The 27746-nt window shown below is 44.3% G+C and overlaps 1 protein-coding gene across 1 annotated transcript in view; it reads right to left on the reverse strand.

The window, feature by feature from the left end:
- The window catches only part of Bin3 (bridging integrator 3), a 42145-nt gene extending 16647 nt beyond the window's left edge, over positions 1 to 25498 (reverse strand). The window contains exons 1-2 of the mRNA XM_005373686.2: positions 25397 to 25498; positions 2303 to 2351 (exon numbers count right to left, since the gene is read on the reverse strand). Of these exons, the coding sequence (XP_005373743.1) occupies positions 2303 to 2351; positions 25397 to 25404 (57 nt within the window). The 5' untranslated portion in view covers positions 25405 to 25498. The remainder of the gene's footprint in view (positions 1 to 2302; positions 2352 to 25396) is intronic.
- Positions 25499 to 27746: the final 2248 nt, after the last annotated feature.

Raw genomic sequence — 27746 nt, forward strand, 5'->3', positions numbered from 1 at the left:
GTCAGTGTGGTCACGCAGGGACTTCACAGCGTGACCACCCAGTGAGCAACCTTGGCTGTGCTCTCCTTTGTACACCAGACTGCAGGCCGTGCCTTGGAGGGTCACAGGAAGCAAAGCTTTAAGAGTGTCTTCCCTTGTGGCTTAGGCAGGCAGGCAGGTGTGGCTGCTTCCTCCACACCATGGTCCGGCCACTTTATGGAGCCACCAAGGTCTAAGTGGAAGGCTAGGACTGGGAGGCAGGGGTTGGTTCCTCGGTCCCAGTGCTCACGGCCAATGCCTGCAGAGAACATGCCATTCCGGCCAAAGCCTTGACAATGGCGGAGTGTATGGTAATAACCTGGGCACAGGAGAGCGGTGAGAGCAAAGACACAATGCTTCCTTTGTGGTTGGCAGTTGGATGCCTTGAGCCAAAATCCTCTTGAAACTCCCTGAAGATAACATGAGCATTTCTTCCCGTGACAGGGGCACCATGACTTCCAGTAACCTGAGCAGCCACATGTGCTCCCCTCCCTGAGTGCCTGGGCAAGAACACCACAGTGCGTCACTACCAGTTGCGGGGAGCTGCCAGAGACGCCAACGACTGCACAGCCTGGGCCTGCTCTGGGGGGTGCAGGGGCTGGGGGAGCATGTGGTCCAAGGGGCAGGGTCTTGCTCCATAGACCTCAGCACTCTGGGGTGTGGAGAAGAATGGGCCAAGTAAGCACACAAACTCTAGCCCAGGCTGTGACTTGGCTTTACTTCTCTGAGGGAGATCAAAGGCCCAGCCTTGGATTCCACTGCTGTGGGAACGGAGCTGTGTGGACAGGCCGAGACCTTCATCAACTGGTTTCCTGTCATGCAGTGGGCATCACTGAGGGCTTCCTGCAGGTCAGACACTGTACATGTTACCCTATGTGAAACGTGCAATATCCATGACATGGGTACTATCAGCACCATTTTACACACAAGAAAGCTAAGGCTCAGAGAAGCTAAGGAACACGATACTTTTCTGTAGAAAACAAAGGCCATTTTGACGAAGACTGGGTATTGGAAGGGTTTTCTGTGTTTGTTCTTGGTAGCCAATGATGGAAAAAAGAGCCTTCCGAAAACGACTTTTTTTGGATCTGCCATAGATTAAACTCTAGAGGCTCAAAGCCACACCTTCTCACTTCCTGTAGCTGGCTGGGCCCGGCATTTGCACACCCAGGGTCTCTGGGCTTCAGCTGAGAGCTTCCACAGATGGTCAGCCCTGCCCGAGGCGATGTGCCTTTGCACGAAGCAGTGGAGGACTCATTTAATTCACACCCAGTTCCTTTCAAGTGACCTCACTTTGGATTTCCCAAAGATGGAGGCACTGGTCAGGCGTGTGCTAACCTTCCTGCTGAAACAAAGCAGTATCCTTCCTGGAGTTCTGAAAGCTGAGCTGAGGAGTGAGAAGTTAGCAAGAAGAGGAGGTCCGCCAAGGGCTGTGATGACAAAGACAAGGCCCTCGACTTGCTGGAGCCATCGAAAGAGAGACCTGCTGTAGTTATGCTCGCTCATGTTAAAAGCAAGGGCCACACTCAGATTTGTGGGTAAGGGGCCAAGGAAGCATCTCCGTACTCGCGTTGCCAAATCCTAGAGATCTTCACAGCCAGGGGCAGCCTGGAGCCAGGGAAAGAGTGCACAAACCCGAGTCCTAATTCCAGCTCTGTCAATAGGGGGCTTTCAAACCTTAGAAAGTCTTGACCACCCTATGGGCCTTATTTTATGCTGCGGAAAAATCAGGAGGTTGGGCCAGATGAGCTCTGAGGGATTTATCTCTGACCTTCTAGATTCTGTGACTTTTCTCCCTCTTCTATTTGGAAGCTAAGTTGGGGCTAAATCCTAGGGCTCCAAGGCGGATAGAAGCCAGTCATTCTGTGCTGCCTGGGACTGTATTATGGGAAAGAACACTTTTGATTGTGTGGCTGAAGGGACCAAGGTCTCCTGAAAGTAGACGCCTGTCTCTCATGTAGCTCAGGTGAACAGAAGTGAAGGTATGGGCCACATGTCTAGTTGGGTTCCATGGTCCAGGAGTCCTCTTAGGAAAAGGACTGCTCAGATGCAAAACCCTGTAAACCACCTCTTCTACCCACCCAAAGATGGGTAACAGCCTGAAACAGCCCTGGTCAGGAGGCCCCCATAAGCCCCATCTTCAAGAGATTCTAGATCTACATGCCTGGGAACAAGGCCCAGGTTGCTGTTTTCCCTGCCCTAAGAGTGCTGAGTCAAAGCTCTGGTTCTGTGCAGATGCCACGTGAGGCAGAAGTGAGTCTCAGAGTGAAAGAATCGGGTTACTCACTGTTTTGGGAACAATCTGTTTCTTGGGCTGCCCAATCTTGAAAGGAATCCTATAAGAAAGAGACCAAGAGGGATACTGTGAGGAAAAGGAAGGAGGTAGGTGAAAGAAAAAATGCACAGGGCCTTGCATATGCCAGGGGATAAGGACTGGAGGGGCTAGCTACTTGGCACTTGTACCCAAGCCCTGGAGGGCGCAGGGCCATGGGCCCCTCCCATGGATAGTGTCCCGTGCAGCTCTTGAGCACCACCTCTTGCCCCAGAGCATCTTTCCATGAATGGCCTGTGGTTTGCTGAAAAAGAGAGGAGAATGGGGAGAGACCCCTGAACAACAACCAAGAGAGAAACTGCAGACGCCCTGGCACAGCTGCCATGGTTGGAGACATTCCTTTAAAAGCCCCAACAAAAATCACACATCGTCTCTATCAGGTGCTTTAGTGCTTCTCTGCAGGGGGACACCATGGGTCTGCAGGGTGTCTAAGGAGGGAAGGGAGGGATGAGTTGAGCACCAGCCCAGCCTCCACCTCCTGGACCAGGCTGCCCTCTGGCAGCTCACTGCCGCACCGGGCTTTACTTTCTTGCTCTGGAAAGTAAGTGGAGTAAAACCAGGTAGTTTAGGAGCTTCCTCCAGGCACAGAAAACTGTATTTCTACCAGCCTGAGAGGAGAACTGCGGCCAGGCTAGAAAGGCAACGTGGTGCATCCCAGGAGTTACGGAAATAGTAGCGCCCCCCTCTCCACTGCCCTGCCCCCTATAGGAAGTGGAGCCCCCCACCCTTCCCTTCACACCCTTCTCCCCCAGCCTGCTTCCATTTGGCCCAAACTGACCAACACCACCGCTAAAGCCAACAGTGTAATTAACTCCCGATAATAACCCCAGACAACAAGCTGGCTGAGGGGATGGGCCAGCCTGAGTCACAGTGGTTTAAATTTAATTTCTGGAGGACATCCTGTTTATTGTTAACCCAGCCCCATAATTTGGGAGTGTTAACCCTTTGGGAGCTGGCTGATTCACGTGGCTTCTGTAAACAAATCATCTTGGGTTATGTAATTACCATGGGAGGAAAGGTAAGCTACAGAACTGAAAGGGGAGGAAAAAATTAAATTCTTATTTCCCTTTGTGAGACCAAAGAGGAAGGGCTCAAGGAGAGGTGAGACCTCTCCCCAAGTCCCCAATTACTTTTCCCATAATCAGGGATTGGAGCTGACAGATGGTGAGCAACGGTCCTCAAGGACCATTATGGAGACGGCGCAAATGAGGTCCTGGCGGCATTGCTGCAAGATTGCTCGTGTTCTACGGAGAGCACGCGGCAGTGTAAAAGCCTCTCACCGGGAGCACAAAGCCTGGTCTGTCTTACCAGTTTTGTGATTTGAACTAATCGCATCTCTCCAGAGCCTGGCTTCTTCAACTACGAAACAAAGGAGTTGTAACACATGGTCCCTTCCGTTTATCTGAGAGGAATCTCATCCCAAGAACTCGGGGAGTGGGCCACAAATCCTGCAGAACCCTCAGAGTGGTCTGCATCACAGCTCTGCCTTGGAGTCTGATAGTACACACACCAGGAATCAACAGAGTCGAACTTAGTTGCCATTACTTCTAGCGCTGCAGCTCCTCTCTAAATCTTAAATTAGAATCACAATATTTTTAGAACTGCAAGTCACCATAGAAAAATTTTTCCCAGTTCAACCCTCTCATTTTGGAGACAAGCAGATCAGGAGCAGTTCAACGACTTGCCCAGGGTCGTAAGAACCAGGAAGAAGCCACCAGGGCCCCTGGCTTCTGGCCCAGTTTCCCCTCTGCCATTCAAGGGTCAATGCTTCTCTCACCTGGATTTTTATTTATTTTAAAATTTTTATTAGTACATGTTTGCAGCACATAATGAGTACATTCATTGTGGGGAACTGGTACACAGAAATACCACATCTTAACTCTTTTTTTTCCTTCCCCTCCACCATTTTCTGCCAGAATCAGATTCATTTATTTATAAGTCCTTATAAAGTTAATTATCACATATACAGATTAACAGCCAGACTAACAGGCCAATAAAGACAGAAAACACACGTGACAGTTGTACTAAATCATGCTACACTTTTACACTGTCCATGCTGGATTACAATAACTGTTTTTCCTCTCTCACACATGGATTTTTTAATATGTATTTGATCAAAATGTCTGAAGTACTATGGGAGCAGAAGAGGCTCATAGCTCTCCAAAAGACCGGAAGTGAAAGAGCTCATACTGAAGCACAGGATGGTTCGGCACTGAGAGGCTATGTGTCCTATGCAGATTTGCATGGAGTCTCCGTATTTCCAACACAGCTACTGACCATCAGATACTTGATTGTACTGTTTTGAGTTTTCAACTCACCAGCTTAAAAGCCATGTATCTACTTGCTATTACATCCTTTTGAAGAAAATTCCCTTATTCTCTCTGATTGAACCCAGGGTCTTCACACTGAGCTATACCCCCAGCCTTTTTTTCTTTTTTGAGATAGTGTCTTAGTTACTTTTCTTTCGTTGCCGAGACAAAATACCTGATGCTCAGAATTAAGGAAAGGTTTATTTGGCTTACAGTTTGTGGAAGTTTCAGTCTATAATCAGCTGGCTCCATGGCAGGGTGGCACATGGCAGAGGGCAACAGTTCACGGCAGCGGAAGACAGCAAAAGCAACAAGAGCACAAGGGGGAGAGTGGCAGCAAGCAGCCTCTTTCCTTTTCTTACATTGTATGCAAACTACCAGCCCCAGTGCAGGTGTAGCACTCACACCCATAATCCAAAATTGGACCATGAATCAATCATAAACTTTAGAAGCCTGCCTATGACTGCATGAGGCTTTGGGGGGACATCCAGACACACACCATACACCATAACAGACAGTGTCTCACTAAGTCACCCCAGACTGGGCTTGAACTTTAATCCTCTGCCTCAGCCTCCCAAAGTCCTGGGATTATAGATGTGTGCCACCATGCCTGAGTTTATAAACTTTTTATTACATTTTAGATCTACTTGGAAATTGTAAGGGAAGTATCATAATATTCCCATGTCCCCCACACTGCTTCCCCTTTCATTAACATCTTAAATCAGTATAATGCATTAGTCATAATTTTTTTTTTTTTTTTTCTTTTTGAGACAGGGTCTCGCTATGCAGTTCAGGCTGGCCTTGAGCTCACTTTGTAGCCCAGGCTGGTCTCGAACTTGCAATGGTCCTCTTGCCTCAGCCTCCCGAGTACTGGGATTACAGGCATGCGCCACCATGTCCAGCTTAGTCATAATAAACCAATATGGATGTCAGGTTCATTCAGATTTGCTTAGTTTTCCCTCAATGTCCTTTATCAGTGCTGGGATCCCAGCAGGTCAGTATGTTACATTTAGTCTGGAAGTCTCCTTAGGGTCCTCTTGGTTGTAGAGGTTCTCAGACTTTGCTCTGTTTGGCGACACTGCGAGTGTTGGGCAGACACCTTGTAGACCCCTCCCCCGGGATCTGCCCCCTTCTTCTGACCACTCCAGGGTTATGGGCTTCGGGAGGAAGAGCACAGAGCACGGGAGCCACGCTCACTGCGTCACAGCAAGGACATGCGCTGTGGCCATGACCTCCGTGTGGATGGCGTCCTTGACCGCCAGGTTGCGGTTGTCTGCCAGGTCTCTCCACTGAGAAGCTACTTCCCTCCATCTTTTTCTACTGGACTTTTTGATAGAAAACCACAGTGTGGCTAAGCCTTATTTAGTCAGTCATTTATATCCTTATGGACTCACGGACATGTATTTTATACTTTGGGTTATAAACCGATGCTACTTTATTTTGATACTAAAACTTGTGGCTTTGGCCATTGGCAGCTTTTTCAGCTGGCTTTTGAGTCCTGCGGACATACCTATGTCAGTGTGTGCATGCGTGTGTATGCACGCGCACGTGTTTAGCACTTCTTAAAATACAAAATGCTCCATTTGTGCCTAGCCCTCGATCTGGTGAGGAGCTTACACTTTCAATGTACTTCTAAAGGGTCTCAACTTTCCTTTCGGTCTTCTTTCTCATTTGCTCAACCCTACTACCTCAGTCAGCCACACAGCTGTTTGTTAATCCCCCCAATCTAGACTCCTTACAATTTCCTGTCCCCAACTGGGACATTTTTGAGTGCCTGTCATTGGGACAACTGTCCAGGAAAATGGGGACATGGTTGAACCACCCAAAGGGAGTGTCTTCTCCACCTCCTGGCTCACTCTAAGTTGTTCTCAACTTGACAAAGCCTTGCATAGCTTCTTCAGTGTCTAAGACTTATTTGGCATTTAAAAATATTCTATTTTTTATAGTTTGTCCCTTGAAAAAGTAAAATATGTTCACTAGAGAAACTTGAGAAAGAGAAAAGGATGGAAGGAAAAGAAGAAAAAAATTCAGTCATAATCTCATTATCTAAAAGTTGACGAGAGTAATTTTATTTAAAAAATTATTTTATGCTGGGTGTGGTGGCACATGCCTGTAATCCCAGCCCTTGGGAGGCGGAGGCAGGAGGATCACTGTGGGTTCAAGGCCTCAGCTGCATAGTGAGTTCAAGGAAAGCCTGAACTACATAGAGAGACCCTGTCTCAAAACAGACAAAATTTCTTGGTACATGTTTGCAGTGCAAATGACTACGTTCATCGTGGGGACTTGGTACATGAAGGATTAATGTTTTGGTGGTGTTAATTGTATCTTTAAAACTTGCAGAAAGAAAAATGACTGAGGCAAATAGGCCAAATGTTAGCAGTGGTTAATTCTAGTTGGTGAAAATATGATTACTGGTTTCTTCTTTGCACTTCCCATATTTTTTTTTTCAAATAAACCAAAAGAAAGAACCCTTGTGTTCCTTCTTCAATACAAAAATAGCCCCTGATCAGTGTTAAAAACTTGGGAAGGAATGGAAAAACACAAAGAACAAAACACAACCACCCAAAGAAAAAAATGAGCAGTGATGCCGTCAATGTGGACATGTAGCTATGATCCTCCTGCCTCAGCCTCCTGAGTTCCTGAGCCTACTGGTGTGTGCCACCATGCCCAGCTAGCATCTTGATTTTTATGAGTACAGACATAAGACTGGTGGTATAGGTACATAATGGAAATGCGCCTGGTTTTATTTTTATAGATTATATTACTGCTAGTCATTTCAACTTTTCAACTTTTTCTTCTAGACAAAAATGTGAATTGTTCAATCATATAGCTAAATCTTTATACACCAAGGATGCACCATATAGGATAAGTTCTTGAAATCAGAATTGGTGGTCAGCTGGGGATATAGCTCAGTGGCACAGCACCTGCCTGGCAAGTGCAAAGATCAGGGTTTGATTTCCCCATACCAAAAAAAAAAAAAAAAAAAAAAAAAAAAAAAAAAAAAAAAAAAAGGAAAAAGGAAAAAGAAAAAGAATTGGTGGTCAAAGGATAAATATAGGAGGCCTAATCAAAATTTATAGTAAATGTTTAAATAAAAATTATTACAGTAATTTTTTCCATTAACCCTCAAAATATTCCCCCTCACTCTGAATACATCTCTCCCATCGTCAGTGCTTTCTGAGGGGTCTGAAAGTGTTTCTTTCCTGAGTGTCTTTACGAGGCATGATCGCAAACACAGCGAATGCCAAGTGCCATCTAGCAGAAAGGCAGGCTTAGTAAAACATTACGGTGTCCCCATCCATCTCGCTCACAAGACCTGGGACCGCGTGACCTCTGGCCCTTCCCCAAAGTCAAAATGAGTAGGAAAGGTGAGCATTCTGAGTCAGTTCTGGACCTCAAGGCAGCCACAGCAGCACAAGTAAAAACAGTCATGAAGGAGCTCTTCCAGAACTGCTTCAGAAAGTGGCAACTGTGTTCCAAGCAAGGTAGGAGGCTCTGAGTGTGATTAATGGCGATGTATTTTCCATGGCAACAAAATTTAAAAAAAAGATTAAACATGCAAGAGCAGTTTTTTTTTTTTGTCTCCCCCCGCTCCCCCGGTACCGGGAATCGAACTCACAACCTTGTGCTTGCCAGGCAGGTACTGTGCCACTGAGCTAAATCTTTGTCTTTTTGAGACAGGGTCTTGCTATGCAGTTCAGGCTGGCCTTGAGCTCACTTTGTAGCCCAGGCTGGCCTCGAACTCGCGAAGATCCTCCTGCCTCAGCCTCCTGAGTGCTGGGATTATAGGTGTGCGCCACCACGCCCAGAAAGGGCAGTTTTTGATCACACCTTGTGTCTAAGGTTTTTTTTTTTTCAGGTGCCAGGAATCGAACTCAGGACCTTGTGCTTGCCAGGCAGGCACTTGTGCCACTGAGCTATATGCCCGGCCCCGTGTCTAACGTTTTGACACATTTTCCAAAGTGTTCTTGAGAGAGATCAAAATAACTGACTTTTTTTTTTTTTTTTTTGAGGCAGGGTCTCACTATGTAGTTCAGGCTGCTCTTAAACTCACTATGTAGCCCAGGCTGGTCTCAAACTCAACACCATCCTCCTGCTTCAGTCTTCAGAGTGTTAGAATTACAGGTGTGTGCCATTATGCCCAGCTGCTATTCTTTAAAACTACTGAAACATTTACACTTTACCAGTCCCTTTGCCTTGCATATCTGGATTTCTGTCTTGACTATGGTTGCCTTTCACTTTTGTACATGTTTGTGTTTGGTATACAGAAGTTTTTGATTAGTATGAACCTACCTTTTCTTTTGTAATTTTTCCTTTGGTATCATAGTGAGAAAATGCTGCTCCCTCTACCCTGACAACTTATACACTGGCCCTCTTTATCTGCACCTTCCAGAGCTGCAGATTCAATCAAACACTGATCAAAAATATTCAGGAAAAAAAGTGCATCTGCAAACACATAGTTTTATTCCATCATCATTCCTTAAGTGACACACCGTAAAAACTATTCACATAACACTCACACTGTACTAGGTATTACTATAGGTAACACAGGAGGATGTACATAGGCTTTATGCAAATCCTAGGACACTTTACGTAAGGGACTTGACTACCTGTAGACTTTGGTACCCTAGAGTTCCTGGAATCAATCCTCTCCAGATCCTTAGGGACGCTAGCAATTCCTTTTATTAATCTAATTTCTGTTTTGAGCAAAGTCATATACTCGCATAGTTTAATATGGCAACAAGGTTTGCTAAGTTAAAACATCAGTCCCGTGGCCTCCTTAATCTCAATCATTTTGGAAATGATTGAGAAATTTTGGAAAGCTAAACAAAACCCTTTCCAACTCGCAACTGATCTCAGGTCTGTTATCTCACAACTTGGTGAGATCAGTCAGTAATAAGTAAATGGGTACAAGGACACTGCGAATTATTTTCCATCCCACATGTCAGAGCACAGGGCTGCTCAGCGTCAGTCCGGCCTCCGGAAGCCCCGCAGTTTCAGCAGCTTTACGTTCTCCTAAGAGTAAGCCAAGCCCAGCTACTCTGCTTCCAATTCCTGACCAACAGAAACGGCTTACACTGTTGTTCCGACAACTGAGTGGCGGGCTAATTTGTCATGTAGTAATGTGTGACTGACAACACTGCTACATTTTCTACTTTTCTTTCATTTGCTTAATTTTCTATTATTTGCCTCTGATTCAATCTGTTGTCTAACTCCACTTTCAGTGTGTGTGGTGCTGGGGATCAAACCCAGGATCCTGTGTAGCACAGGCAAGTGCTCTACTCCTAAGCTACATCCCCAGCCCTCAACACACTCATTCGCACCAGCTCCTTGCCCTGCTCCCCTGGTGCGGCTGTCCCTCCATCTCCCTGTCCTCTTTGGGATTCCTTTGACCTTTCTTCCATTATACAACTGCTTCTCCTTATCTTGGTTTACGCTTCATTTTAGTGGAAGAAAAACTTTCAGACTTTGCACACAAAGTTTGGGCTAGTTAGTTTTACCTCTGGGCTAGTTAGTTTGACTGGATGTGGAATTATGGGCTGGAGGTCATTTCTTTCAGAACTTCAAAGGTACTGTTTCACTGTCTTCTGGTAATCTTCTACTGCCATGGTAAAGTCTGAAGTCACCTTGATTTCTCGTCTTTGAATGGGACCTGTTTTTTATTTTCTTTATGCAAGCTTATATAGAATTATACATTTGTTTTGGTGTTGTTTAACTTTATTTTTTACAGCTTTAAAAATGTATTATCAACACATTTCATCACAAAATACAAACAACTGCCAGGCATGGTGGTGCATGCCTGTAACATCAGCACTTGGGTGGTTGAGGCAAGAGGACTGCTGTGAGTTTGAGGGCAGCCTGGGCTACACAGTGAGCTCAAGGACAGCCTGAACTACATAGCGAGACCCTGTCTCAAAAAACAAATACAGAAATAAAAAAACCCAACCAATAATTAATGAACAGGGATCAATACATTGGAAAAGATGAACAAGACATACTAACAAGGAAGGGGTAACCACAAATTTCACAATGAAAAGAGAAATAATTACAAAATTCATGGATATTTTCATTTCTGAGAAAGGGTCTCACCATGTTACATAATTTTATGATTTAGCTTATAGTTCTGTTTTTATCTCTGGTACTAGGTACTCACAGGTAAGTTTCAACTTGGGAATTTATAATCTTCAGTTCTGGGACCCAAGACTTTGTTGTTATTGGTCTCTCCTCCATATTCCTTGTTTCTTATTTCTGATATTGTTACAATTTTGATGTTGACTTTTCTTCGCTGGTCTTCTAATTTCTCTGTTTTTCAATATTTTCTTAATTGTGTCTTCTAATATTTCTAAAGTGTTCTTTTTTTCATTTATGCTGATTTTATTTTAAATTTCATGGCTTTAATTCCAATTAGGTAGCTTCAACTTAGGGCATTTTACAAAAGAAATCCAGCTGGTAGTAGAAAAGCATGTGGCCACTTTTTACCTATTGCTAAGCATGCAAAGTTGTCACAGTTTTTATTTCACAATATTTTATTTTGCTACCAGATTTTTAATTTCTAAGAGCTCTAGTTAATTTCCAGTAAACTTGAACCATCTGTAGGAAAATCAATGCAATATTAAGTGAAATACATCAGATACACAAGCTTAAATATTGTGTGGCTTCTATTGTATGAAAAACCCAAAATACAAATAAAGAGCGAGATAAAAGATAATAGAAAGTAAGGTGACAGATCTTTCTCAAATGGGAAGGGTGGCAAGAGATTGTGGGAGGGTAGGGGAGATGTAAAAATAAGATGTACATGGACCAACTCCTCACAAGGAATGTAATCATGTACTGCAAACACATACTAATAAAAAATAAAATTCATAACTATTAATATGGAAAAAAATTCAGGATGTTCCTTTTTATGGTGTCCTGTTTTTATTTCACAGATGCTTTCTCTGAGGAGCTAATGATAGCTTAAAAATAAAATTTCTTCTCCCTTTATAGTCTTAGTTCCCTCCAAGTTGCTTTTTTCTGTCTACTTAGTCTTTATTTTTTTATACTAAACGCCTCCCTTGGATGTGTGATAATTCTTGGTTCCCGGCTCACACATGTCGAGGCACTGAAGGAAAGCTAGCTAGCAGCTCGGAGCACAGGGCTGGTCTACTGCGACACGGGATCTGCTTGAGCATTTCCGTGAACTAAGTCGTGAGAACTGGGACTACAGGTGTGCGCTCTATGCACAGCTATGATGTCAGTACAGTCTTTTCTCCTGGGAGATAAAATTCCCTACAAAAGAGTCCACCGTCTCCTGCCTCGGGAAGAAGGCCCAGCTCAGCGTTCTGGGAGTGGCTGAGCATGTTGGCACATGCCTGCAATCCTACCACTCAGGAGGGTGAGGCAGGAGGACTGTCACAAGTTTGAGGCCAGTCTGGGTTACATAGTGAGACCCTGTCTCAAAAATCCAAAATCCCCACAAAAAATAGTCAATGTTATGGGAGCTCAGTGACAGGAGGAGCTGTGTGCTTGTGTGTGTGCATACGCGCTGGGGGTGTGTGTCTTGGAAGCCCACACGTGTACACTCACATCTTCCTCCTGGCTCCACTATGGTTGTCCCGCTTCAACTGTACTTGCTACTCTGTGAGGCAGGGCTGTTTTGTCGGCCCAAAGCTTACATAATTTTCTATGACCCTTTAAAGAATACAAAATCACAAATATAAAAATAGAAATCAAACTGAAAATTTGAGGAGAGTAAAAATCTTAACAAATAACAGCGTCTTAAAGAGGATAAATGATACCAACAGCATGAGGTAAAGAATAACCTAAGTTTCATTAATCGTCTACCTGATATACTTCTATATTTTTATCTCTACATTTTTGGGCTGCATCATCTTTGATTAGCTCTTCAAGTGACAGAGTTGGTAGCATCATTTTCTTAAGAGTGAAAAGAAAGATAATTCAGCCTTTTCTCTAGTAGGATGGCTGGTTTAAACTTATCTTCTATTACTGACAGTTTAGAAAAGCTTTTTTTTCCTCCTACCTTACTGGTAACATAAATTTTAGGATTATTATAAAATTTAGGAAAACCTCATGTTTCTTTCATAAATAAACTGTAAAATTTCAGGGCACATTTCAAGATTTCTTGTACAGTGACTAATCTTCAGTGTTCTCTGAATTACTGACAGTAACAAGTTTGTCGCTGATGTCCTTGTCAGAGGGCATATCATGAATTCTATTATTTTTGTCTTTCGTGTTAAATCTACCACAAATCTCAATGTTTTATTGATGTGTTCATATATGATTCGCTCTTCCTCTTCATTAACTATATTATCAAACCATCACCAGTCCAATTTAAAATTGATTTTCTCTTGCCAATGGTTTACTAGCTTTTGGTACAATTGAAAATGTTTTTTGTTATACTTTGCTTGACTTCAGACTAATTTCTACTAATTGTTCATTTTTGTTACTTGTGCTCCATAAAATCAAATTTCCCCCTTAATTTTTAAATACATTTAAAGATGACCAAAAGGTATCCTCTCTGTATTTCCAACTCAGTGTCAGTAATTTTTCACTTGCCCTATTACAAATGTCTTCATATTATTATTGCCCTATTACAAATAAACTGCAGTTAAAACAGCATACTCTTCACCCCTGTACCCTGGGTTCATCTCAGGCAAGGCTTAGGCTGCTCAAAATAGAAGGTAATGGTACAGGTTTTTGTTATGTTTTTAAAAACCTAATTGCATAAATACCCTTTCTTTTCAGTTTACAAAGAACAGAGGACCAGTGGACACATGGCTAAGGTTTCTTCCAAGGGTCTCAGAGGGCCATGCAAGCCAGGGTTCTCAAAGCTCAGGTTTTATTAATTTTACACAGTTCACTGTACTTTGTCTCCCCTAGCACAGAACTCTCTGGGGTTTGGGGATCCTTCATCTTTCTGCTAGGCTGTGGCAGAGACAGTCTCCCAGTGAAACGGAATTGAGGAGGGAGATACTAGTTTTGAATTTGTTCATGAACAGCTTTCAACCAATCCTTGGCCTCACTCCATCTCTAGAGGTTCTCAGGCCTCCCACTCCTGACCATGGAGGACTCTGTGATGTAAGGTGCGATGGCTTTTGGTATTTCCATCCCCACTATAGACTCTTTTTTGGGTCCATACAGGTAAGTATATCATTGTGGCTTTGGGTTGTATTTCTCTCATGACTAATGATATTGAGCATACTTTCATGTGTTTATGGGTCACTTGTCTTTGGGGAAGTATTTACTGAGCTTTATTACTGCTGAGCTGTGAGAAGGGTTCCTTGTATACTCTAGGTCTGAGTCCATAATTCGATATGTGATTGGCAAATAGTTTCATCTCCGAGTTTGCTTTTCATTTTCTTAATGGTGTCTTTGAAAGCATAAAAGTTTTAACTGCTGATGAAGTCCAGCTTACCTATTTTTTCTTTTGTTGATCATGCGTTTAGTGTCATTTATGAATCCTTTGACACATTCAAGGCAATAAAGATTTGTCCCTGTACTTTCTTCTAAGAGTTTTATAGTTGGGTTCTTAAACTTAGGTCTTTGATTCCTTTGGAGTTAATTTTTGTATACAGTGTGGGAGGTAAAGGTCCAACTCATTCCTCTGCAAATGACTATCCAGTTATCTCAGTACGGTTTGTTGAAAAGACTATTTCTTTATTAGAGTGTACTAGCCATCCTCATTGAGAATCAACTGATCATAAATATAAGAATTATTACTGGGATCTTCTTTCTAATTCATGAATCCTCATGTCTATCTTTATGCCAACACCACACTGTCTTAGTCATTGTAACTGTAGTAAGTTTGAAGATTAAGAAGTGAAGGTCCTCTAACTTTGTTCTTTGTGAAATTATTTTGAATATTCATTGTTCCTTGCATTTCCATATCAATTTTAGTGTTTTATTTTTTTGTATTTAAATCTTTACTCCATTTAAAATTTCAGTGTTTAACAAGCCAGTTGCTTTAAAGAATACTCAGTCTTTGGAAAAATCATTTTATCACTGTTAAATACTTCTATGCTTTATCACAGACTAATTACTTTTATACCAATAACAGATTTAAATATTTAGGTTTACAAAAACTCTTAGTACATACTAAAGTAAATCTCTTCTCATTATAATTCTTTCTCAGATAATTTTTGGGGCTATGTTCACTTATAACTCAAAATCATCAGCTGTGTCCTCCCCCCACCAAAATCCCACTGATATATTTAATACTATGGAAAACACATTACATTTACAGGGGGTTGTGTGTGTAAAGAACCTACATCTTTACAAATATGAGGTTTACTTATTTAGGTAGGGCCATAATATTTCCTCCTGTTCAGTCAAGTCTTTTTATCTGTTCTTCAGTCTTAAAAGAGTTTTTAAAAATAGATTCTTTACATTTATTTTCTTAAATATTAAGATCCTAAGTAGTGCTGATATGTGAAATTTTGGTTCCACATGTCTTAGGCTCATTCCATAGAATTTCCAGCTTTATACATTAGGGTACATTCTACAGAATTTTATATTTTTGGTCTTACCATAAAATGGAATTTGCTCTTTCTCTTTCTCTTGCTAATACCCTTACCCTGAAACCAGACCTACATGCATAACCACGCAGCCTGAGAAGTTCAGCTGGGGTGGGGAAGGACTAATTGGGTTTTCCAGACAGACAGGTTTTCCAGACAGTGTTACGATTTGAAAAGTAATGGTACAGTATACATTTTATTTCCCAATATTTATATTAATTTATATTTATGTTACTGTTCTACTATGTTAGGTAGAAATTATATGGGAGGGGAGTTTTAGATTTTACAAAGAATGCTTTACATCTGATCTTCACTATTAAATCATGAAGGGAGCTACTGATGTCAGCCAGAAAAACCTCCTAACAGTAAGGAAGTGTCTTTCTGCTCCTAGATCACTAAAAGACATAACGATCACGTTTTACTTATCCCAGTGCCTTGTTACCATGTAAGTAGGTGACCCGTTCGCTCTGCTATGACCCATCACTATGATGAACTACAAATGCTCTTCCCAGTCTTGAGCTGGTCTTTCATTCCTGACTGGACTCTGATGGTTAAGGGGACAGCTCATTAACTTGGATGCATCTATGTCTTGGTTTCCGATGACACATAACTCCTCAAGGGCAGGGACTGAATGTTGTGTTTCTTTGTAACCCCAGCAGGTACTGTGCTAAGAACGGTGCCATTGTCAACCTTTCACTCAATGAATATTTATTAAATATTTAAGGGCCGCCTCTGTGCCAAGCAATATGATAGGCTCTAGGGACAGCAGGATGAACAAGACAGACTCATTCTTTGATCTCACGGAGCATACTGTCTAGTTTCATATACATAGTAAGCCCTGAGTATCAAACGTGTGAGTAAACGCACACTGCCCCAAGGGCCCTGTAAAATACCATACTGTGATTTAAGGTTCCTGAAAAAAGCTACTCTTACAGAAGGCTATATAAACAGCAAAGAAGGTAACATCAGTCATTGTCTTTCCTCTCCCAATTCTGAACTTGTCACAACTAAACCTACAAAAGGTGTCACAATCCAACCAGTGCTAGGGCCAGGACACTGAGTAGAGACCTGAGGCAAAAGAACAAGCCTTTGGCCTCAGAAGTGAAGCCTGAAAACCTTATCAGAGCATAGGTACAGGATAACATGAAGGCAAAGGAGACTTCTGGGTTTATTCTGAGGCTCCCAGGGGTAGATGCAACCCCTCTCTGCCAAAGAAATAGCAAGGACACTGGGGCAGGTGTCTTGATGCAAGGATTGGATTCCCTCTGCCCTGGAATGGAACATCCCAGCAGGACCCAGCCAGGCGGCAAGGAGGGGAAGGCAAGAGGAAAGAGCAACCCAACTACCGCTCCTCCACTCTTGGCCTCTCCTTCCCTGTGGTCCTCGTCACTGCCTGGGGAACTTCAGGAGAAGCAGCTGCTCGGCAGCACTGTGAAGCGTCACAGCACCTCCCAAGCTACAGCTGCCTGGGAACTACTGGGTCACATGGGCTCAAGCACACAGTCCTCAGCACAGGACCACCGGGCCTCAGGACTTTTGCTCCTCCTCCTCCTCCTCCTCCTCCTCCTCCCAGGCTTTCTCAGCACGCTCCCCATGGAGTTGAAAAGAAAATCTCTGTGTGCTGGAAGAAATCAAGAGGCTTGGAGTTCTCCGTCCTTGGAGTTCTTCATTCTGTGTGCAATTCCTCAAGCACGAGCACCAGAGGGCAGGAGAAGGGATATTTTGGTTTCAGCCTTAAAATGGAGAGGACAGTTCTCCCAGCCTCTAACGTGCCCCACCTCTAAAAGGCAAAAAAAAAAAAAAAAAAAAAAAAAAAGTTCTGTGTGTACAGAGGGAAAGGGGAAAAATTCTATTTTCTTTCACAATAAAGAAAAGTCAACAGGATGTTCTCCAAAGTGACAAATATACTTTTCAAACAGTAAATATCTCTATTAGCAGCATGATGCCAGTTGGCTAATTCTGTCTGTCTCAGTAAAACCTTTCCAAAAAAGCTCCTGCTCTTGTGTAATGTCTATTTACAAAAACAGCTCTTCTGCATTTTCAATTCGCTGGGTTTCTCAATCTTTTGTTTCCTCACTCCCTCTACTGCAGAGGCAGAGACAAGAGGCAGGCCCAGATGGCGGTTGGGTGGGGATCCCCTGGTCACCCTGGCAGAGCCCTCCATCTCTGCCTTCTTGGGAGAGTTCTCCACTCCCATTACCAAGGAGAGCAGAGAGAAGCTAACCCTCCACTTGTTTCAGAATTTGTTTCTAGTGAACGTGTGTCTAGGCTTGGCCTGGAGGTGGAAAGAACCCTGAGATGATTCAGTCAACCCCACCCTGGATCCCTCTGATACCCCAGCTGGGCAGGAGATTCACAGCACTGGGGGAGGTGAGGGAGGTGACAAGGAGGGGAGCGCGGAGCAAAGAGTGGGTGGTGGTTGATAGTGGCTGAAACCCTGGCTCCCCAGGGAGTGGTCTGGGCCTGAGTCACTGTCTCTGGCAAGAGCAGGAAGGTGGGCGAGAGGCAGCAGCTTCTGCAGGCTACAAGGACCAGCCCTTCCCCCAGCCTCCTGTGACTCTGTCCTTGGATTGCCGCCCGCTCTGGTCTGAGGCCCCACGAGGCCACCACTACCTTAACAACCAGGGAGGAAAAGCAGAGGGCCAGAGTTGGGCTGGGCTTATGGAGAATCATCTGGCTCCGGTGGAACAGCTGTGTTGGAGCCATCCTCTCTGGCTCATGGGCCAGCTGGCCTCGAGGTGCGGGGGCCAAGGAAAGTTCAGCTGCAGGCAGGATGTGAGACCCCTGAGAGAGAGGCAGTGGCCCGAGCTGAAGTCATCCATCTCGGTACCCATGACCACAGCCTCTGGCCCCACCTGTCCCTGCTCTAAATTACGGGATCCAAAACCAGAGCACACACATGACCCCGACTTGCCGGCAGCCCGAGGAAGTGAGTGTGTGTGTGTGTGTGTGTGTGTGTGTGTGTTTAAAAATAAAAGACATGACTCTGTGACTTGGCTGACTTGTTACTGGGACCAGAAAAATCCTCCGGCTCAGCTGTGATCTCTTCTTCCCCGCTGCTCCCCAGGTTGCCCTCTGAAAAGCAGACAAAGAATCACTCGACGTCAGGTCACATGAACAGGGAGAACACCTAACTAAAGTGACCATTTATTGAGCATCTTCTACTGGCAGATTTTGTGCTAGCCATTAGGTGCTATGTGCTCTTGATATATGGTTCATTTGAAGTGGTTCCCTCCTGTGCTTCACAGGAGAGAGAGTTCTAGATGATGATGGACTTCAAAGTCAGACACTGGAGTTCAAATCCTGACTGCTGACCACCAGTTGTGAGACAAGTCCCTTCCTCTTGAGAGTGACAGTTTCCTTGTCTATAAAATGGGGTAATAATCTACTTATTCTGCAAGCTTGCTGTGAAGGTTAACTGCGTTGAACCACCTAGCAGTTACCCCCTCAGTCACTTGGGCAGCGCGTCTGTTTCCGTACTGACTATCCCGAGTGTTGCTCGGGCAAGTGTCATTTCAACCAGTCGATTCTCGTATTGAATAAATTTGAAAAAAGTGTAGTTTTTATATTTCCTGTTACCTTATAAAAATTAATGAAAAAATATGCACATTTTGGTCATCCTGTATTTAAATACTTAAACTGGTATCAAGTACCTGAACTGTTTAAAATAGCCCCTGAAATGCAGCGAGGTCTATAGGGATCTGCTGCGAGGCGGTGGGGCATTTGGATGATAAAGATCAATCAAAGAGAGGCCCAGAGAGTAGGCTTTGTTTCCATACAGATCAGTGAATGATTAGGCAACCTGAAATTATTTCATCTGTTTGGAGGGCACTCAGCCACCCCATAGTATAATGCACCACAACTACGGAGTGGGGACTTGCTCCCCAATAGTAGAAGGATTTCAGACAGAAGTCTGGGGGCTGACACAGCACCTGAAGTTCAAAAAGAGAAGAAGGCAGGCAATGCAAGGAAGCTGTTTATATTTTTGTTGGGTTTCAGCTCTTTGGCAGCCAAATTCTCACCTATTCTCATTATAATCTGTAAGACCTGGAGGGCAGAAATGTATTTCCCCAATTTTCTTTTTTTTTTTTTGAGACAGGGTCTTACTATGTAGTCCAGGCTGGCTTTGAACTTGCAGCTATCCTCCTGCCTCAGCTTCCAGAGTGCTGGGATTACAAGGAAACACAAGGGATTCAGAGGTGCCTGGCTTGTCTTGCTTACTCAGTAAGCCAGAGAGGAAACTTCACTGGTCTCATTTTCATGGTTGGGCTAACAGTGCTCAGTCCCTCTGAGAAGAAGGCTGGATGGGCAGCTTCTGAGGCACTTGCTTGTTTTCACACCTGTCTCTTACTAACCAGGCATTACAGCGTGCTGACTTTACTGTTACTCCTTTCCTCTGCTCTGCTGAGAGTGTACCCCCTAGAAAGCAGAAAGCAGGAGGAGGGCTGAGAATGGAAAGTCATTTATGGGCCCCTCCCTAGATCATCCCCATCTACTGTCCACAGGGAACAACTGTTCTCATGCTATGGAAGGTAAGGTCAGATTAGAACTAAAAAGTCTTACAAAATACTGTAAAGATTCAAAAAGTTGTAAAGAATATGGATTAATTACTGATTATCTATCCCCTTTGGTATTCTTTCACTGAACCACACTAGATTCAGATCTTAGTCTAAGCAATGGAATGGTGCCTGAGTTTGTATCTGCAAGCCTGGCTCTAGATCCCACCCAAGGACCCCCAAATCCATGCATGCTCAAGTCACTTACAGAAAATGGCCTAGTATTTGTATAATCTATGCACATCTTCTTGTACACCTTATTTCTACATTACTTATAATTTCTAACACAGTATAAATGCTCTACAGTTGTGACACTGTACTGCTTAGGGAAGGACGAGAAAAAGTCTGTACCTGTTTAAGTGGATGCAATTTTGTTTAATGGATGCAATTTTGTTTTCCTAAGTATTTTTTTATGCATACTTGGCTGAACCCTCAGATGCAGACCTCACCCCTTGAAAGGGTGATGTCCAACAGCGTAGTTACCATTGAAGCTCTGGAGGAACACACTGTTCCCATTTCCTTCTCCCTTTCCTTGTTACCCTAGGGTAACCACTATTCTGATTTAGTATTTATTATTCCTGTACATTCTCTAAATTCTCTGTTACCCTAGGGTAACCACTATTTCCTTGTTACCCTAGGGTAACCACTATTCTGATTTAGTATTTATTATTCCTGTACATTCTCTACATTCTGTTATGTCCATACCAGACATAACATTGTTTTATAGGTCTAAACTATATACAAATAGCACCACGTGGAATATACCAATCTGAAGCTCACTTTTTGCATTGTGCATGTTTCTGAGATTCATCTATGTTGATACACATGGCTCTACTACATTCCTTTTAACTACTAGGTGATGTTTCATTGTGGAAAGATATCATAAGCTGTTTTCTCACGCTCCCCTTGGCTGGGGCATCTACAGTGACGCTGTTGGTTTCCCGTATGGGTCTCCTGCTGCACAGTGCAGGAGTCTCGTGGGTCAGGGCACCGTGGAACCTCCAACTCATCCCCTCTCCACCCGACAGCGTGTGTGTTCCCACTGCTCCTCACCCTCAGATACTTGGCACCATCGGACTTTTAACACTTATTCAGTCTGCTTGTGAAATGGCATCTCATTGTCGGTTTAATGTGCTTTCTGTTGATTCCTGTTAAGATTGAACATCTTTGTATAGGCTTCTATCCACTTGCGCTTTCTTTTCTGGAAAGCGATGGACAAGTGCTCTGGGGACAAGTGCTCAGCTGCCCCTCTGTATTTCTTATTATAACCCAGCAAAAACAACCCTATCTTTAGCTGGCTGGGATCAAAAGCTCCTAGTTTGAACATTTGCAATTAGATTCCTAGATAGTTAGTTTTCAAACTGGAGTCCCGGCATAGTAACTATCAACTCATTCATAATATGCATGTTTAAAACAATGTTATTTTGTGGTATTGGGAACTGGATCTAGTGCATTTAGATCATTTAAACAGCCACACATTGTTCTACTATATACCTATACCAAAACAAATTCATTGAGGTGAATCACACTTTCACATGTGAAAAAGAACATTCTACAAAACATTGGAGTGCACTGCACATATACTGTATGCAGCAAGTATAAATGTGTGTGTGTGTGTGTGTGTGTGTGTGTGTGTGTGTGCGTGTGCTGCAAGGTCAAAGATATTTTAACTGCAAGTTATGCTCAAACATTTCTGGAAGCTAGCATTCCAGTTGGCTTCCCTGACTCCATCCTTTCCCTTTTCTGTGCTATCCTACAGGCCACTGCCAAAACAATTGGACTAAATCATTGCTTTTGCCATGCTACTTCCTGCTGAAAAGGCTTCAATTTTCAAAAGGCCAGGCTCAATTTCAATTCCTCAGCATGGCACTGAAAGCACTATACAATGTGGCCCCGAGCTGGGGTGCCAATTCTCACCATCCAGGCCTCTGCCCAGTCATTATTTATTGCACCCAAACTGGCCTCCTGACTGAGTGCATCAAATACTCTTCATGCATTCCATCTCGCCTCATCTTCACTACACTATTCTTCTAACACAGATCCCTCTCTCGTTCCCCAGGGAAACTGTACCAACTTGCTAAGTCAAAGTTCGGTTAAAATGACAGCTCCCACTTGAAGTCTGTCTTGATGATGCGATGTTGACATTTAGTGACCAGCTGTCCTTCTTCTCAATCCTGAGCACTTTCCAGACACTGGTGGAAGACAGGGGTTCACTCTTGTAGTCTTTCACATTCCCCACAACATTTAGCACAGGCATTGTATGTCGTAAATGTTCAACGGGCATATGAACACATATTTGTTGAGCACTATGTATTGGTTTCTTTCTTTGGTTTTTTTTTTTTCCGGTGCGGGGAATTGAACTCACGACCTTGCGCTTGCCAGGCAGGTGCTGTACCGCTGAGCTAAATCCCCAGCCCTGTTGAGTACTATGTAAGTACTGCACACTATAGATGTCCTTGAACTTATGATGGGGCTATACCTTGATGAAACCATTGTAGTTAAAAAGATCTGTAGTGGAAAAAGCATTTAATAAACTAATCTACTGAACACCCTAGCTTAGCAGCACAGGACCATGAAGAGCACTGGCTGTTTACCCTCAGAATTGTGTACTTAACTGGGAGCTGAACACTGAGCCCGAAGAACACTAATATTTAGGGGCAAACAAGAAGAGCCTAGAAAGTCAAAAAAGGCTCATATCATAGGCAGTCTCCACTCATTTCACAGCAGACTCAGGTAGCAGAGTGTCCGCTGGGATTATTTATCCTGTTACAGATGGAGAAAACAAGGCAAGGAAAGGTTGTCTGGCTATCCCATGAGCATTTGAATCAGAATTTGAACACAACACTCTACCCATAGTCAAATTTATCTTCACAGCCTCAATTTCCTTCTTTCAAAAACTACTGGACTCTTAGGATAGGAAGATTTTCTCTAGCATACCTTTTCATCATCTGAACCAAAGATCATCAAGGTGTGTAGCTCCAGGGAAGGCGATAAGTACTGGAGAGACCTAAATCCACTATTCGTAATTCTTTCTCCACACCATAATAAAGACACACAAAACGGAAGAGAGAGAGATAAGGGAAAAAGCAGGACAGGAAGGAAGAAGGGAGACAAAGGAGAGAGCATCTGGCTTACAGCCATTAGGTCAACCAGGGTCTGAAATGTGAACATCAAATGCTTTCTTCACTGGGATGCCTTGTTGAATGGCACATGCAAGGATGTGTGGATAGTACAGGAAGGCAGCAGGTACCCACTAAATAAATGGAGTGGGTGGGCTGCCTCCACAGAGGAAGCAGAGAACAAAGGCCTCTCACTCTTCATGCAAAGTCCACAGTGTGCAAAGGGCATCAATACTGGGCATTTCTTACTGTGACATTTTGAAAGCCCAGCCTAGCCTAGAACAATGGCTACCCTTTGGGGACCATGGGCCATGTGCCCCCAGGCCTTATTTAATGATGGCTGGCACAATCTATGTACTTGGTGAACTTGACCTTGGGCATCAGCCTCCCAGGATGGCTCTACGTCACTCTAGTCTCTTCCCCTACTCAGAATTCCAGTCTCAGATGAATGGATGGATTCATTCTGGGAGCAGGAAAACCACTCTGGGAGTGAATCAGAAGGACCTAGCCCTGGTCTCCTTGCCAGCCATTGAGCTAGGAACTGAGTGTGATTGTGTGCCCAGGCGCCGGTGCTGGTCCCCTCTTAGGGAGAGAGGGTCAGGGTCCACGCAAGAAATGACGTAGACAGCCTTTAAGAAGAAAGACAAAGGAATCTCAGCTTTGAGGGACAAAGCCACCCTTTTGATTGTGACCCTCAGTGTAAGGAGGTACCAAGATGTGCATGTACTGGTAAATTAATTCTACTTTATAAAAATCTCAGCTTCTAGACAGCTGCCAATTTCAATTCTCTCCAACCTGACAGACTTTAGCAAATGGACTGCTAGTTTTTCAGGAAATAAACTTTCTGCAAGATAGGTGGAAACAACTTGCCTCAGATCACCCAGAATATCATTCACTGTTAGTGGCCTCTGACCTACTCTTCTCCCAATTAGTGAAGAAAAGATTCACTCCATTTTTAAAATTGTAAATACCAATCTGAACAACATAAAGCATCTGTACTTTCTGCTTTTTACTTCAAAAAATTAGGCAACAGAACGCTAAAGATTCAAGATGGAGCAGACAAGAGGACATCACATCACAACCTGGGGACCCAGACTGACACTTAAAGGAAGAAATTTTCTCTTGGAAAGGGAATTGAAGAATTGCCACTTTGCTCATCACTAGCTAAGCAATAGCAAGATGAGAAAGTTAGCTTTTTAGAGTTCCAGTCCTCTGTTGACCTCCTAGAGCAAAAAGTGGAGGGAAAAGGAACAGCTCCTGCTGGGGCTTATTAGGGTATTGCCCCAGGCTTCCCTCCATCTGCTGCACTGACTGACACTTGTCCAACAATCAATCCTGGCCTAAGAAGCAGGTGGGGATATCACCTTTCCTGGCTAGAGCTTAGTCTCTACTGATGGTCATGTTAGCCTGCAGAAGCCTTCCTGAAGAATATTCTTCTATTTTCATTCATTCATAAATGAGCACTATGCACCTACTTTGCATAAACAATCTAGACCCTGAGGACAGGGTGGTAAACATGCTCCCAATGTTAACAGAACTTGAGTTCTAAAAGGGTCAATTCATCTACATCTCTGGGGGTCAATTTATTCATATAATTGGATTATTATAGTTGTATCTCCTGAGATGAGGGCTTGTGGATACACAGGTTCGTGGGCCTGATTATAAGGTAAGGTCCTTGACATGGGCAGCCTCTGAGGAAGCCCCAGGAAGGAAGGCAAGCCTTGGTTCTTTCCTGTGAACATAAACAATCCAGAGCAATGAATAGGGACTGGCTACTGGGCAAGCAGTCTTACAAAATAAATCAACCGTTAAACATTATGAAGTGTTTACTATGCTGCAAGTATCACACATCTGTGGAGCACTTGGAGTTGTGACTCTACTACTCTAAGATCCTTGACTTCTTTTCTCATGGTGTAATAGTTCCCATAAGGTTTAAACTTAATCATGTCTACTTTAGAAGTAGAATAGTAAGGTCATGGTCCTGGAAATCACTAAATTCTACATCAGAAGAGTGGAGTTGGGTGTAACTCTGGCCCCTTCTAAAAGACAGGCAAATTTTCTTTGTCTTTTGAAGACTCATAAATGGTACAAAGGTCAATTTTCCGAAAGCGGGTGGTGTCTGATCACTAAACTGGGCCCAGACTACCAAAGCGAGGGTCACACATCTGGGGTGAACCCGCGCGGTGGAGAGCTTCCCATAGTGAAGACGGAAGACACGGATTCCACCCCAATGGACATTTTAAAAAGAGAAAGGAACAGAGAAGTCTTTCACTTTCAGGAGCTAAGAGGAAACGTGTCCTGCTTCTTTTAAAAGGGAACCAGGAAACATTATCAGATTCGGGGTCCCAGGCTAAGGGGATCTTCTCGCCCGTCTCCCGGGAGTCTGGCCGAGAGATGGCGACTCCGGGAAGGCACGGGGGAAGACCCCCTGAAAAACACTGCAGCGGGGGTCGGTGAGGGAAGGGTGGGCGCTGGGATTCCGACCTGACGCAGGGCCGGGCGCAGGAGGGCCTGGGGCTCCACCGCACCCTGCCGCCTGGGCCTCACTCACCAACTCATGGTCCTGAACCTGGGCCGGCGCCGGGGTCCTCCGCTGCACCGCAATCTTCAGGGATCACTTCCGGATTCAGCCAGTCTCCAGGAAGTGACGCAGGACCCGTCCCCACTGAGCGGAAGAGGCGGCCGGGAGGGCGGGGCTCAGCGCGTTAACCCTTTGGCGTTCGAGGCGTTTCCCTTGCCGGCGATTCTCAGCGCCCTGACTTTGGGCTTTGAGGCTTAACCTGCACGGGAGGGAGGAGGACCTGGGGGTGGGAGTGGGAGTCAGACTTTAACACTGACTCAAAGTTCCTTTCTAGCCGACACAGGGCTCTTAACGGGCTTATCACTTGTGTCCGGAGGTTTAATCCAAAGACAGGTTCAGCAGTTGTGGCTAAAAGGAGCCTTTGAGGAGAAACGGTGTGAGGAAGACTTTCATTCGCCGCACACTCTTTGTATTTCCTAAATATTACATTGCTGCACGTGCATTACGTGTAGCAACCAACAAATGGGTCTTTCCCTCCGTCGAGATGGCTCAGAGCTCAACTTTAAGTAGATTAAGTGCTTTCAGGCTGGAATGTTTTGTGGCTTTAACTTCCCAGTCCTGAGTTCTGTAGCCTCCTCTATAGCCCGCAATCATATGAATAGTCCTGCTCTTTCTGTCCCTTCATTTCACAAATATTAAGCTCCTACAACGTGCCAGGCACTGTGCTAACCTTGAGGATACAACCATACAAAAGAAGTATTGGTTCTGCCCTTGTACCCTCTCCATGCTACCTTCCTTCAGGGGCAGGTGAGCAGGTGGTGACAATAATGATACAGAATGGGACAGGACAAGGTGCAGGGGCAGCCTGTAAGGGGTGCAGGGGCACCCTAAGATAAACATGGGGCTTCAGTGCAGTCTTATGGGAGGAGCTAAGGTGGAACCAGGGGTGGCCAGGTGAATCTGAGATGAGGGCTGGATGGGCTCTGGCAGAGAACTTACCTTGACTAAAAGGAGGCATGAGGTCCAGGCAAGCAGCTGAGCTGCCTTAGGTGTTCCAAAGTAAAATTTCAGGGTCTTAGTTCTTCATAAGCTGTCCGGTTCTGGGCTGCGATGCTCTCCTCAACCCAAGTAGCCCCATGTCTTAGAAAATAGAAAAAAAGGGAGTAAAGCTCATGCTGGGCCCCCAAAAACTTTCTCACTAGGAATTCTCCTTCAAGTGAACCTCAAGTGTTTTAGAAGCTGCCTGGGGAGCAGCTAAGCCAATGACCTAAAGCAGAAGATACATATGGTTTGATCTGCCTTCCTAGGGTAGAGTCCAGGGTTCAACCAGGAGGCATAGGGAAGTTCAGAGTATGGCTCACAGGAAGTATTCTCTCATTTGTATTTTCTGTTCCCATTCTCAAGGGTTCATAATTTGACTCAAAAGGGATTTCCAATGGGAGGTGGGTCTCCAAGCACATCACAGATCAGCTTCATTGCCATGCTATTCTTCAGGAAGTGGATCAACATGAGTACAAGGGCAGCCTTAAAGGAGAGGTCACCAAAGTGCAACTTGGGCAGAGATCAAGGGGAAAGAGAGGGCAGTTCTTGCTACTTTGCAGTGGACATGACAGGTGGAAGGGTTGCTATGAATGGATCTTCTATCTGCTTCCTTCATTCCCCATACTCTACCTCCCTTGGGTATTGCCCACAGTGATAAGTGTCTCCAAAAGTATTAGTCTAGGCCACTTCAAATACCAAGAGAAGTCTATTTTAGAGCTGTGTCGGGGCAGCAGACACATGCTGTAGGATGGGAATGGGTGAGTTCTGGACTAAGAGTCTGGAGGAGTCCTGGGCTCTAGTTCTATCTTCAACACTGTGATTTCAGACAAGTCACATCCCCTTTCCAGGGCTTGATTCTCTCATCTATAAGATGAGTGGACAGATAATATTACTAAAGCCTCTCACATTCAAATGCCAAGTCCATTGTCATGTTGCTTTGACAATCTTGGGAAATATGAGAATATAGGAGACAGGTGAGGTGGGTTGTGAACAGAGAATCAAGCCCAGAGGAGTGAGAATTTTGAGCAATTGATGATGTCTAGGGATGAAGCTGAATATGAATCTTCTGGGAGGGAAGGATTCAGCCTAAGGCCTGACTAGAGCTGTGCTGTTTACTCTCCACCTCAAACCTTTAACATGGAAGACCTTTGAAGTTAGTGGGAAGAACGCTGGCCTCCAGGGTCTATCTACAAAGTGCCTTCTCTGAGTTGAGCTTGACCTCCCTATACTCAGCTAGAGTGGACAGTCAGGCATTCTGCTGCCCTCTTCTCTCCATTGCCCTACCATGCTCAGCTGGAGCGGCACTGGGCTGAGGATGGACAGTCAAGTGTCCTGCTGT

The sequence above is a fragment of the Chinchilla lanigera genome, unplaced genomic scaffold, assembly GCF_000276665.1.
Source record: "Chinchilla lanigera isolate Chin_1 unplaced genomic scaffold, ChiLan1.0 scaffold00002, whole genome shotgun sequence".
Taxonomy (NCBI): Eukaryota; Metazoa; Chordata; class Mammalia; order Rodentia; family Chinchillidae; genus Chinchilla; species Chinchilla lanigera.